Source organism: Lissotriton vulgaris, chromosome 1_1 (assembly GCF_964263255.1).
Source record: "Lissotriton vulgaris chromosome 1_1, aLisVul1.2, whole genome shotgun sequence".
NCBI lineage: Eukaryota > Metazoa > Chordata > Amphibia > Caudata > Salamandridae > Lissotriton > Lissotriton vulgaris.
The window spans coordinates 1,631,991,867-1,632,006,116 of NC_141685.1; the positions used below are offsets into that span (position 1 = coordinate 1,631,991,867).

Here is a 14,250-nt window from a genome sequence, read left to right on the forward strand (position 1 = left end):
TCTACTGAAGTATTAGCTGCCCAATTTATCTGTGTCCAGGCAATTGCCTTACATCTTTAGTTGAGCTCAAACATATCCTGAAAGTGGAAGCAAAACTTTGGTAGGTCGTGAAGACGGTAGTTGTGAAGATGTGCTTGAAGTTGCACACAAAAGTGGTTTTAGAGGAGTTTGCATTGATGCAAAAGGTGCTCGTGCAAAAATTGAGATGGCCTAATCAAGGTTGTTTTTGCTGCAGGTTTCAACCTTTTTTTTATGGGTGGGAGAAATATTCATTTTCAATGGTTTAAAGTGTGTGATTGGGGGAGGGTAGACTTCTGCCCACACTGATGGATTTTAGCTGGTATGAAAGTGCTGGGTTCGGTAGATTTTATGAGTGTTTTCTCAGTGGTGGATTCTTGAATTCGTTTGACTGCCCAGGCAGGGATTACCAGTTAAAGGAGGGTTAAAGCCAAGGCCAGCTTTAGGGCAATGTGACCTGTGCAGCCGCACTGGGCGCTGATCTGGAGGGGGATGTTGTGTTTGGTAATAACATACGATTTAAAGCACCTGCTGCCGAATGCGTTGTGAATCCAGCTTTCAGGCAGCAATAAGAAATGTCAAGATAAAACTTGTTATTAATGTTCCTGCTAGAGTGAGAGATGGAGTTTTATCTAGTGGCAGTTTTGACTCGCCATGAAATGTACAAATTTTGTTGCGCGCACTGCATTGCATTTGGTGATGCAGTGCGCGCAACGAAATTCGTTTTATTTATTTTTATGTTTACTTACTTGTTAAACTCGGTAATCCATACATTACTACCCCCACCCTGCCCCTCCCCCTTCCCACTTCACCGCCCTGCAGGAACTCCCACTGCCAACCACGGCTGATCAAAAGAATATAAGTGTTCACAAGGATTGGTGAAGGTGAACATGCAGAGCATTTTCAATTTTTAACCTTTTTATTTTTAATGTTTTATTACATAAACTAAGGAAAAAGAAGTGGTGCCAGTGACTGCTGCCTGCATTGGATGAAGTGGTAGCCCACCACTGCTGCTGCAGTACTAGCCCCCCCTCTGAAGTTCAGGTCTAATTGTGCCCCTGATAAAGCTACAATTATGTGAAACTCAGTGAGGTTTGGGGATGGGCGGGGAAGGGGGCAAGTGTGATGTTGAAAGTATTTATTGATGGGAAAGCAAAAAAATCCTCTCAGCCAAATGAGAAAAATTAACAATACAAGTGTTAAAAAGATGGGATTGTATTGAGAAACCAAGAGAACCTTGGAAAGAATTAATCAATCCTGGGGAATCAATGTAAACAAGTAAATGGTCTTTTACTCCGTTTGTGATTTACTGCAGGGGATTTTACTCCTATAAAATAAGTTACTCCCACGTATTATATGTGTGAGTAAATCTTTTCACAGGGACTGAGAATGAGCGTTGCCGATGGGAATGGCCTATAATGTTTGAAATTCCCGCACACATCAGTGTATGTGGATGTTCAGAAACTTCTTCACCAGTATTGTAGGCAGTGTGTCCTGGCCCCTAGTTCAAGGAAGGAACTGGGCCCCTACTCTGTGGTCTGAATTATAAATACAGCAATAACCAGGATTCAGGGGCCCTGGTGCACCAATTGAAGCTATGCCCCCGGTCATTTCTGCTCTCAAAGCAATTAGAGGTTTACTTCTGTTAAGGGTAGAAGTACATTCTTTTGAGTTTGCACATGGAAGGAGAAAAACCTCAGAGCTGTTTTGGTGTGCAGCATAGGTGCTGGAATTATGGATGTGGGGATGCTCCTGCACCCCCAAAATATGCATGCTGGAGCTCCAAAGGTGAAGGGTCTATAAGGATGGCTTTAAATAGTGTGTTTATCTTGCCACTTTTGCTGTGCATTGAAATACAGAGCTCAAATGTCAGGCTATGTCTTCTAACAAGCTGCTGCTTATTTTACAATGCAGACTGCTGTTCACTTTTATTTCTCTGATTGCAATTTTGTAGAATTGTGTAAAATGAACTATGAAATACGTGACAATCCTCATGGTATACAGGAAATGTGAAAGAAAAGGCTGCAGGATGTCTTTTTTTAACTCTCAACAAAATTAAATATTCGAAAATTAATTGTGAAATTATTATAAAATACATTAGTAGTTGTTAGGAAACCACAAACGAAGTACATTTGTTTTGTAATTCTGAATTGTGCTGGAAGCTAAGGGCACAACCAACACAAATCAAGACATTTTACTCAGTGATGGCCAGATGAAAAATACTCGCTGTACCCCCACACATTATGTATTGTTTGTGTCCTGTATGTTGTTTTAATCAGTAAAGCTGCATGTGTGTGTAAATTTAGTGGCCATTTCAACAGAAAGTGTGCTATCTGGAAATGACAGTGAACTAGTACACCATGCTTGAGTAATTTACTTCTGACAGTATGCTCCAAATGCACCTCCTGCTAAATACCACACCCTGACAACTCTCCTGCTGAATGGAGGCGACTCATTTGCTACACTTGCATACATGCCAATTGGCCTGATTCAGGAGGGAGACTCCATTTCTGAAGCCAAAAAGTACTGGGCCTTATTTATGAAGGCCTTGCGTCAGTTTTGCGCCGCCGGTGCGTCATTTTTTGTGACGCACCAGCGGTGTAAAAAATGCGCCTCGTTGCGCCATATTTAAAAAGTGATGCATCTAGGTTGATGTGTCACTTTTTAAACCCCTGCGCCACATTATACCTGCGTCAGGTATAATGTATGCAGAGGGGGCGTTCCCCCGCAAAAAGCCTCGTAATAGTGACGCAGTGAAATCTATGAGATTTCACTTCATCACTTTTAGGACGCTGTTGCGTCAAAATCTTGCACCTGCCTCACAGCAGGCGTAAGACTGACGCAAGCCCTTTCACATGGGGCTTTCCCCATGTGAAAGGACGCATTGCTGAAGTTGCGTCACTTTTGTGACACACTCCAGCAATGCGTCACTTTTGCGCTTACAGATACGCCAGAAATACTGACGTATCTGTAACTCCTTGCGACATGATGCGCAATACATTAAATATGACGCATCAGGAATGTCGTAAGGAGTGCGCAGTGAAAAGTGACGCATCGCTGTTTTCACGCAGTGATGCGTCACTTTTCATAAATGAGGCCCACTATACTTTGGTTGCCTGCCGTCCAAACTTGCCTCTGCTACAATGGAAATCAATTGTGGGAGTACATTCTAGGGATTATTATCTATTTTTAATCTCCCACTTTTCTCTTCTAAAATGTTGGCATGTTTACACGTTACTTGTGTGTAGCCTGGACTTTTCACAATCCCAGTGACTACATGGATGTTATATTGATGGCAGCACCGTTCTGAAAATTGTTCCACTACCACTGGGGGTGCATGGAAGCGGACTTCTCCCTTCCTTGCACCTCAATATCACCCATTTCACGCACCGCCGAAAAAGAACGGCAGGAGGCGTATTTATTTATAATCGTGCGTGACCGGTTCAGATCCTGTAAACTGTAAACACGGGAGTTTACCGCCCTCGTGTGGCTAAGTAGCAGAATTACAAATGCATCTAATTTCTTCTAAATTCTCTAATTTCAGAATACGATGATGATGAACTACCGGAATTGGAGACAGACGACGTCTTGGTATGGAAGTCGGGGTCTGCCAGGGACTGCGTGAATGATATATGTTTGGTGACCCAGGAAGAGGATGATATACGGGCTCAGGCCCTACAGCTGCTGGCGGAGCTGGAAGAGACCCGGGAGCTGGCGCTGAAGCACGAGCAGAGCTTCGTGGAGCTTCAGGGTAAAGTGAACATTGTAGATAGATAGGGGTGTGACGTAAACACCTAAACAAAATTTGTGTGATTCGAGTAGTGTTCTACCCGACCGGTACTTTGGTGCCTCTCTGCCTTTTCTGTTATTGCTGCCAGATAAATAACAAGTGACGTACACCTTGAACTGGCCAGGACTATTGACTTGTTCAATAATTGATACCTATTGAAGATAAATGAGTAACAACGATTTTATTGTCAATAATTAATATTTGCATTTTTTTTTTTTAAAAGTTAGACTGTGAATTAAACGTTGCTGAGGCCTGTGAAAGGGGCAACGGTTTTCAGAGTGTATCAGTCACTCCCAGTATGTTCACTGTGTGTTAGACATGTATGGCCCTGGCTCTCTCCACATCTCCTCCATCTGCCTATCTTACATCTCATCTCTTTCCTCTTCAGCACCCTCGTTTCATCCTCTTGTAAATGCACTTACATTTCCTTCAGGTACCCACCACCCCAAACACACAACGCATCTACACACCAGTAAGCACTCTCTCACCTTGTCAATATTTTGACAACTGTGTACCTCCTTCACACACATTTGCACAGAATCACAATTGCAACCGGGATACATGGCCATTCCTTTGTGCCCTCTGCAGAGAAAGCAAGGATTGGATGACCATGTATTCTGAACATCATTCTGACCCATTGATAGGCACTGTAAGAAACTCACACTGCCTTCAACCTCAAATCCACAGCTCTTCATTGTGGCCCGTAATAAACAACTGAAAAAATCTAATTTCACAGAATGCCCTATAAAGGAGTAATCCGTCCGACATCACGGTGGGCATGTGCGTCGGACGACCGGGGGCCGCCCACTCAGCGCACGTGTCGGATTCAGCCACACACTGGCGGAATGTCCGCAGCGGCGAAGCGAATATGCAACATGGAAAATTAATACAAAAAACAACATCCTGGCAATATCGAACACTATTTAGGCCACATGTATGAAGCAGTTTTGAGGTCGGAAATGGCTGGTCAGGACTGCCTGCTCTTAAAAAATGAAACTGCAAAGTTTCATTTTTTATTTTTAAAAGCATCCTATTTTCCTTTAAGAAAAACGGTCTGCATTAAAAAAAAAAAAAAAAAAGGTTTGCTTTAATAAAAAGCAATCATAGACATGGTGGTCAGCTGACCCCAACAGGCCACCATCCCTGTGATGGCTGCGATGCCTAATAGAGCCCAAATTGTAACCTACCTCATGAATGTTCATGGGGTAGGTCTATTTGCGACCCACTAGGAATGAAACCCAAAAGAGCCTCTAACAATGCCGATTTTCTAATTGCCATTCGGAGATAACTGCAATTAGCAAATCGGTATTCCTAATGCTTACATCTGGCCCCAAGTGAATGCAGGGTTAAGTAAAACATGTGAAATATATATAGGAACTAAATTACGGACATGGACTGCCTTAATGTTTTATAAATTAATTGTTCAGAAATCGATCAGTGTTTTTACCAGTAAAGTTAAAGAGAATTATTTAGGTTCAAATGGGGGCCCGTTTCAATGTTTGTTTTCAATTACTACTGTGTCTGAGACCCGCAGGATCGCAGCCCACTTAAAGCCCTGATGTGCATCCCAGGCACAGGTATGTTGAAGACATGAATATGCATATAAAGGTGTGGCATAAAAATAAAAACACTAACTAGCATGCCTGATTTAAACACATTTTAAATCAATCAAAAGCACTTCTTTAAATTATTTCAACAATTGTAGACTAGGTTTTATTCTGTATGGTGCTCGTCAGTGTGAAGTAGTTGAGATTTGATGGAAGTCATGATGTTCAATGATGGCAAATACAAAACCACACCCACATTTCAGGAATTAGTAAAAAACAAAATCAATTATGTTGGCCAGTGATAACTATGTTTTCCCTGTTCACTCCACGAGGCAGCAGCCGCTTATAACTGGATTTTATTTTGCCTCTTGATGTGAGGTGGATATCTTCTTACACCACCTCCACTGGATACGGCTCCTTAAACTCTGCTACAAGTAGCCTCAGCTAGACCCCACTGCCTTCGCATGACCACAGCCCTCTACTAGACCTCACTGTACCCAATATAGCACAAATCTTCAACAAGACCTCACTTTATCCACTAGAGCACATCTTCTTTGCTCTCCTACACCCCGTCCACCTATCTGCATCCTTTTGCCCCTAGACCACAGCTTATTTGCGAGATAACACCTCAGTGCTTCATTTGTGTCAGTGCAGGCACCAGCACTAATTTAGGGAACTAGAATTTTTACATGGACTGCCATTCAAACAAAAGCGATTGTGGACACAAAAGACCCTGAAATATCTCCCATCTGCTGGCATAAAACTTACAGCATGTCTGGAAAATTTGTTATCTTATTCCTAAAGATGGACATTCTGGTTCGAGATCTATCTTCAGGAATTTTGGAAGGGACAAGAGATTCCCCATGCCGGCATGTCATAGTGGACCTGCTGCCATATTTTCGTTACCCCGAAGCAGCTCTAGCCCTGCACATGAGGTTTGTTTTAGGTGAAAAATGTCAGATTAAGTAGTGGACAAGTCTTCTTGCATTGGCCAGGTGTTGGTTCAATGGATGTTTAGTGGATGGTCCGCGAAACCTTAAATGAAGCTCAAGACTCCTGATCAAGACCATCCATTTTCTATATGACATGACCACACATTTAAATTATACTATGCTTTCATCCCAGAACACCTATCTTATAAATACAACAGTGCCCCCTCAGAAACAAACAATTGAAATACAAATATATAAAGATTTTATTACACAAGATAAATACCATTCAATACATAGATATCAAATCATATGTTTAATTCTTTTTTAAAAAAAATACAAAACTCATGTCATCAATAAAGTCCCCAAAACAACTCCAAATATTCCTTTCATACTATCATACATACCAAAATTACATGCATTCCATACCACATACATACAATATATCCAAAGTACATCACAGCCACAGGCTGATCTAAATGTTACAGATGAAGGTAAATAATTGGCGAGATGGAAATAAGGTCATTTTGAATATGCCCAATCAGGAAAACGCCGATGCGCGTTTTGGTGTAAGGCCCCAGCCGGGGCTACACCTTCGTCAGGGCGGAGATGTACAACTCAACAGTGGGACAAGTAATCTGCAGAGAGAGATACATATTTCAAAATAATTACCAAACATGTTTTTTTCAATTGATCGAGTCAGAGACATAATAATACGGGGGGCACACAATTAGCAAATGGTTAGATAAAAAAAGGCAACAAATCTGGATGAAACTGCAAAGACAGAAAGATATAACTCAGACAAAAATAATAATAATTCCAGTCAAGAATGAAGACCTACGTGCTCAGGATTAAAGAAAGGTGGTGATCTAGTGAAAGTATCCAGCAAGGACCTCTCATGCGACAAAGTTAAAACCCAAAAACAACATGCTGTAATGAACGCACTCGTGCAGCAAGACACCTTGTATCTCTGCACCAAAGATGTTAATATCTGAGAACAGAATGACTTAAAAGTGATATAGTTCCACTTCCCAAGGAATAGAAACAAACTAGAGACGTTTCTGGAGAGGACCAGGATGGACATCATACCAATTCAACAGGAAGGAACGTCACATTTCAAGGGTAAAAATCCGATGGGGACCTGTCAATTATACGGCCCCACAGTAGGTTGCTTCCCTGATGCTCTGTGGAGAACATACATAAAATGGGCCAGCTAAAATAACCAAACAATCGAGATCAGTAAGAACTCAATTAAATCCTTACCAAAGAGGGAATAAAAAGTATATATACCTACCACAAGCGTTGACTTGGTAATGGGTCTGCGTGATGTTTAAAGTGTGTTCCACATTCAAACCTCGTCCACTGCACCAAATCTCCAGTGGATCCTTTCACCCCCACTAGATACACTGCAGGCGTTACGCCACACTGTTTACAATAGACCATACCTGCCCCACCACACTGCACTTTCTGGCTAGCTCACACCTCCAACTCTAAGTCACTTGATTGCATATTTGGTCAGTCATTGCTATGATGCTCTCTTACAATAGCTTCCATTGTCATTGGTCATCTCATCCAGTGGCAAAGGTGTGCTATGGTCGGGCTGTGGCCTGAAGTCATATTACCCGTGCCACCACATAATCCCAATCTGAAAATGGGTCCTGTTTTCCTGGGTAGCACCTGCAAAATGGCAGATGGTTGCTACTCTGGTCACATAACAACTTTACTTAGGCACACAGGGTGGTATCTTTAGCAATTCTCACAGTTTCACTGACTCAGAACGTATTCGTACTGCCTATGACCTGGTGTGTCTCATTTGCTTTTCACCTCTCTCTGTTGCACCTCATCATCATCAGGCACCTTATTTAGCACTTGTTACCACCTTCTCTGTCTGGTTCCTCATGGTGTCCCTACATTTCCTCATCTGGCATCATCGTCCATCTGCTCGTACCTCAAGGCAACTCTGCACTACCTCATTAAACATTGTTCTTGATGTTCACGGACCTCACATGAAGTCGTTTTGCATTCCCCTCTGCCCCTTTGATAGCCATGGTGGCCCTGCAGGACATTACTTTTGCGCTAGTGGATTGTACAGAAGCCAGGACTTCTTTTCATGACCTCCTTTGGCACTTCTCTTAGTTTGATTATAACTTATGAAGCTCCTGAATGACCACCTGTAGCACTCCCCTTGGCCTGTCAAGACCTTCTGATAGCCCCGCATTAACCCATCTACTCCTCTCCTTGGTTAGTTATGTTATGTTATGTTACTGGGTGTTTTGTAGAGCGCTCAGCTGCTCTAAGAGCGTCCCGGCGCTATAGATCCTCTTCAAAAAATACCAGCAACCAACAGGACAGCCAAACGGTACTAAAAGTCCAAGGAACAACTTACAGAACAAAGAGATAAGTTTTAAGTCCTTTTCTAAAGGCAGACAAATTAGGGCACGTTCGCAGCATCAGGAGCAGAGTGTTCCAAAGACGGGGGCAAGGTAGCTAAAGAAGCGACCTCCACAGCGAACACGTCTCACTACCGGCACCATGGCATAGGCCTGGGCAGCAGACCTCAAGGGTCTAGATGGAAGATAGAAATTGACCCTTCTCTGCAGATAGCCAGCGCCGAGATTGTGAAGCGCCTTAAAAGCTGTAGTTAAGGTCTTAAATGAGATGCGCTTGCGAATCGGCAGCCAGTGCAGAGTGGCAAGGAGATTGCTCGCCCTGGCTCTTCTGGTAAGGCCATAGATTGCCCTGGCTGCCGAATTTTGGACTATCTGCAGACGGGTCAACAGATATTCAGGAAGACCCAAGTAAAGGATGTTGGCATAGTCTAGGCGAGAGCCTATCAAGGCCTGCACCGTTATCTGCTTGTGTTCCAAAGATAAGTACGGCAGAAACTTTCTCAACATCCTTAAGATGGCGAAGCACTTCCCTGTCAGGCCAGCTACCTGGGCTTTGAAGGAGAGGGTGTTATCGACCAGCATTCCCAGATTCTTTGCTGTAACAGAATCGCTGGCCGGGGGGAACATGGCCGAAGGCCACCAAAGCTTCCATCTCGGGTCGGCAGGACAGCCAAAAAACAATATCTCGGATTTGTCCGAGTTGCATTTGAGGCCGCTTTTCCCGAACCAATCAAACACAAACTCCAGGCACTTCCGGATGGCTGCCTTGTCGAAGTCACAGCCCCTGTCACACGTGAACAGGAGCTGTGTGTCATCCGCATAGGATACGATCTGGGCCCCTAGCTCCTCCACACGTGCCGCCAATGGTGTCATGAAGATGTTAAAAAGGGAGGGGCTGAGTATGGAGCCCTGCGGAACCCCCACCTCAAGCTGCGGCATAGGGGCGGAGAAAGGGGGGGCCCAGATCGTTTGTCTTCGGTCGGCCAAGAAAGATTGAAACCATTCGAACACCGTTCTAAGAACGTACACTTTCTTGATTGTCCAGGCCCTACCAAGTGCTTCCACATTGTGCCACATCATCATGAGCAATAGCTGATCTATACCCTCATGAGTCTACACTAACCCATTCTCATAAGCCTATTCAGTGCCAGGTCCACATGGGTCCAAGCTCTGCCCCATCCTCATGACTCTAAATGGAGGCCCATCTCATGAGCCAAGGCTCTCTCACTGAATGATCAGACTAAGTTGAACTACATATTTATAAGTTCAGATTCTTTACACATGCAGAACCAACAACCTCTTTATGGCTTGGCTGTGCAACACCATCATGAATACATGCCCTGCCCTGTTCTTATTAGTCAAAGTGTGCTTATACGTCTAATGCCAAAGCTCTAATCAATCCTAGTGTAGCCTACAGCTGCTTCTGCACACCCTCTAACCCTGCCACATCTATGTGAATGCAAGTTCAATCTCATCCTCATGAGTCCTATCTCTGTTCCTTCATTTTTATCACATTCACAAGAATTCAGGCTCTGCATTTTATACCATCGCAAGCCTATGTCATATCACAGTATTGAAATCCCATTCCCTGTCACAACCTTATGAGCTTACGCTCTGTTGTTTCCTCAAGCCCATAAGGTCTAGGACACAGTGAATAATTCGTCTTTTGCCTCATCCTTATGAGACAAAGGTTTACCCACCTGCAAGACTCCTGGATATTTCATTTACTCTTGAGACCAAGTCGAACCACATCTTCTTTGGTGTAAGGTAGAGCACATTCTCATCACTGTACGCTTTATGCTATCCTCGTGAGCCAATTATTTTCCCACCCTCAGGAGATCAAGCCCTAGGACATCCACACAATCCCAAGTTGTACCACATAATTGAGAGCCAAAACCCTATAACCAATATGAACCCAATATCTACCATATCCCCTGACACTAAATCCTTCTACAACTTGATGAGCCTTTTACTCATGCACCAAGCTCCAACACATTCCCACATGATTAAACGTTCTTAGTCTTTGTGAGCAACAGATTACTCTGATCTCCCCTAATAACTTCAGCATCCCCAGGTTTTTAAGGTCTATTACATCCCCAGGCTCCCCTGCTCTACACATTCACATGAGCCCAATCTTTAGCACTTTCTCATGAATCCAAGCTGTACCACATGACCACAAGTTCTCCTCATCAGCCTTATCTGTACCATATCTTCACAAGCACATTCTCTTCCATTGTCTCATAAGTCTGAGCTCTCCCGCATCCCTATCCTGAGCTCTTCCACATCTTCATGAGCCAAAACCTGACCTACCCTTATGAGCCTGGTTTTAACTGTACCCTGATGAAACCAAGGTTTACCACATGCTGATGGGCTTAAGCTCTGCCCTATTTGCACAGAGCCGGGCTCCACAACATCCTCATTGGCCTAGTCTGTACCCCATCCCGGGTAATCTATTATCTAGAGAGAAAGGATGATCACTACAACGTTACTGAGACATTTGTTGTTAATTCGTTTATAGCCCTGAAGAAGTCAGAGATGCGTAAGCATCAGGACTGACGAAACACGTGTTGGCTATATGTGATCTGGAGAAGATTTTATCGAACATCAAGAATAAAATCACTATGGATAAGGAAGATTGATTGGACTTTGATTTGGTGACGTGATTTGGTCACGTGATGTTATGCTCAGGACAATCTCTTGTTTCTGCTATTAACCTAATATCTACTGCATTTAAAAATGCCCCATTTCTATCACATTTGTAAGAGCCTGAATTGTGCCGCACTGTCATGTACGTTAGCTCGCTCTCATCCTCATGAACTGATGATTTACGCATCCTCATGAGCTCTACATCTGCCATGGCCTTATGAACCCAAAGGCCTAGGCTTTACCTCATTACCATAGTGCCAGGTTCTACCATATCCTCTTGAGCGTATCCTTTAACTCAAGAGCCAAATCTCCACGACACCTTTTAGAGCTCAAGCTATGGTGTGTCCTCGTGAACCTGCCTCCACTCCATTCTCATCCTAATAAGCCCGAGCTGATGAGCCGAAAATCTATTCTATCTTCATAAGTCTAAGCTTTAAGTATTCCCCATGATTACAAGCCGTACAAAGGATCAGAAGGTCATGTAAAACTACATCACAAGCCTCTGTTCAACTACATTTTGACTAGGTCATGCTTCACACTGACCCTATGTTACTGCAAACGACCAAACACATCGACCCCATCCTCTCCTTGACCCTTGGTGATTGTAGGTCTGATTATCCTTGCTGTTCTTTTTGTACTTTGTCTCTGTTTTCCTGTTGATGATCTCGTACCTCCATAGTTGAAGTGAAGTGACAGTCTGTGCAGAGCTGTACTTCCAGTGTGTGTTTAGCAAATTATCTGAACGGTTCACATGAGCACACTCCGTAAATGAACGCGGTTGGATCCGGGTGATAAACCTGGGACCTCTGGGGAGGACTGAACCTGCAATCCTAGCTGCTGACTTTGCACTTTCCCTTCGCTGCAGGCATTCTTGAGGACGAGCGCCTGGCCAGTGCCCAGCAGGCTGAGATCTTCACCAAGCAAATCCAGAATCTGCAAGGTAAGTGTGGTCTCCCACCAGCAACAGGAACATGTATGGTCTCAGTTGAACCTAAGTATGGTGTAGCACACAGCATGGAGTGCATGAAGTTAAATATGATGACTCTGGACAGGCATAAACAAGATCATGGGGACATGAAGGGGCAACTAAAGGTCAGAAATATTGGGAAGTGTTTAAATGCCCCTTTCATTTTGAGAAGCCTAATTGTGGGCTCTGGTTCCTTCACACTAGGCCCTCACATTCCTCCTGTGTGATGAGACTTCTCTTGCAGCACTTGCACAACATGTCAGAGGAAGATGGTCCAGCAAGCAGTGGTGTGACTGGGCAGCCAAGCAGTCCTGCACCAAGAACACAGCTTGTTTCCTCTAAATGTGGTTTCTTAGGGATCTGTGAGTGGCTAATGATATTGGTCGCCACTCATCTTGAGGTGACAACAAATAACCAAGGATGTTTGCTGCATTGAACACAACCATGTGTGTCAATCATTCATGCCTGCCTCCCCACGAGGAGTGCCTGGTAAACAATGCTCGAAATGAAGAAAAAGTTCATAACAACGTGATATAATGACATGGCTGCTTGCAGGTACTTTGCCTGCCATCCTCTATCACTGTATTGATAAGTAGACTATCTCCAGTGTTGGAGTATCACGGGGAAGCAACTTGTCAAAGGGCTCTTGTAAAGTTATGTGGTAAGCCCTGCTTATGTGCCTGAATGTAATATGTACTGAAATGGCCCAGGCAGACTACACGGAGTAGAAGACAGACACACTCAGACCACTGGTCTTATGGCAAAGCAAATGTATTTGGGTGAAATGACCAAGCGTCCCTGCACCCACCATGTAAGGACATTCCATACAACCAGGAATGTCTGTCTTGAATCCAATGTACTGATGTTTATTCAGGATAACTGTGTTCAGTCTTTCATCCAACAAAACAATGTCTAATTAGTTCAGGCTAGGGAACCTCTTGGTAATACATAGAAATGTGGTGTGAATGGTCCCCTCGTAATACAACCATTGCATGGGGAGGCGGTCCCTATGGAAGGCTGGGAGCTTATCTTTAGGGTGTTTAGCTTCTAGGGAAGAATGTGTGACTGTAATACTGGGTGGGTTGAATGAGGCAATTCCTGATATAGAATAAATGATATGATAGGTGTTTAGAGATAGATCATGTGGAATTTAACAGTGCGCCGTGCAGCCAAACTTTCCGGTGTGCAGAGCAATTTGTGAAATCTGCCTTTAGCAGCCTTGTAGGCCTGGCAAAAGTATTTTTCAATGGATGTGCAGGATGACAGGCCCTTCAATTAAGTTTGTGTTGCTATTGATGTATATATTGTGCAGGGCTTTGTTGAAACATGGGTAAGCAAGAATGCAAAGAGCGAGTGAGTGTGATTCCAGTGAAGCCTCTGTCACCATATGTGTCTAGAGTAAGTGCGTGTCAAATGACTCCCAGATATCTACTGATATAGAGTAAGCTTCAATCAAAGCCCATTTGCAATCAGTCTATTGAGTGAGTGGGCTACTATAGAAGCCTAGGTAATTACTGACGTTAGTACAGAGTGAGCCTCCACTGAACCCTTGTTGCAAAAGATGTACTGAGTGACCGGGCCTCTACGAATGCCTTTTTCTCCATTAATTCATAGAGTGAGCAGGGTCCCCCGCTAAGGTCAGTGTTGACATTGGCGTTAAGGCAGAGTGGGCCTCAGTAAAGCGGATTTTCCCTACTCTTGTAAGGTTCCTGAGACACCACCCAAAGTAAGTTAACCATCAATGCATAGTGTGTGAGCTTAAATTTTAGGAAGTGTCACCAGTGATGATTAGAGTATGTAGGTCTTCACAGAAGTATGTGTTGCCATCGAATAGAGTGAACGAGTCTCCATTTGAGCCTAAGCCACCATTGATATATGGAGTGACTGGCATTTTATTGAAATATGTGCCACCATCAGAATATTGGTTGTTTGTCCCTTCATTGAGGTCTGCTCTAGGTAACAA

The 14,250-nt window shown here is 43.7% G+C and overlaps 1 protein-coding gene across 1 annotated transcript in view; it reads left to right on the plus strand.

Annotated features, from left to right (window-relative positions):
• LOC147750954 (coiled-coil domain-containing protein 136-like) overlaps positions 1-14,250 on the plus strand; it is a 195,191-nt gene that overhangs the window by 101,363 nt on the left and 79,578 nt on the right. Inside the window, exons 3-4 of the mRNA XM_086918859.1 lie at positions 3,563-3,769; positions 12,186-12,260. Coding sequence (XP_086774985.1) covers positions 3,563-3,769; positions 12,186-12,260 — 282 coding nt within the window. The remainder of the gene's footprint in view (positions 1-3,562; positions 3,770-12,185; positions 12,261-14,250) is intronic.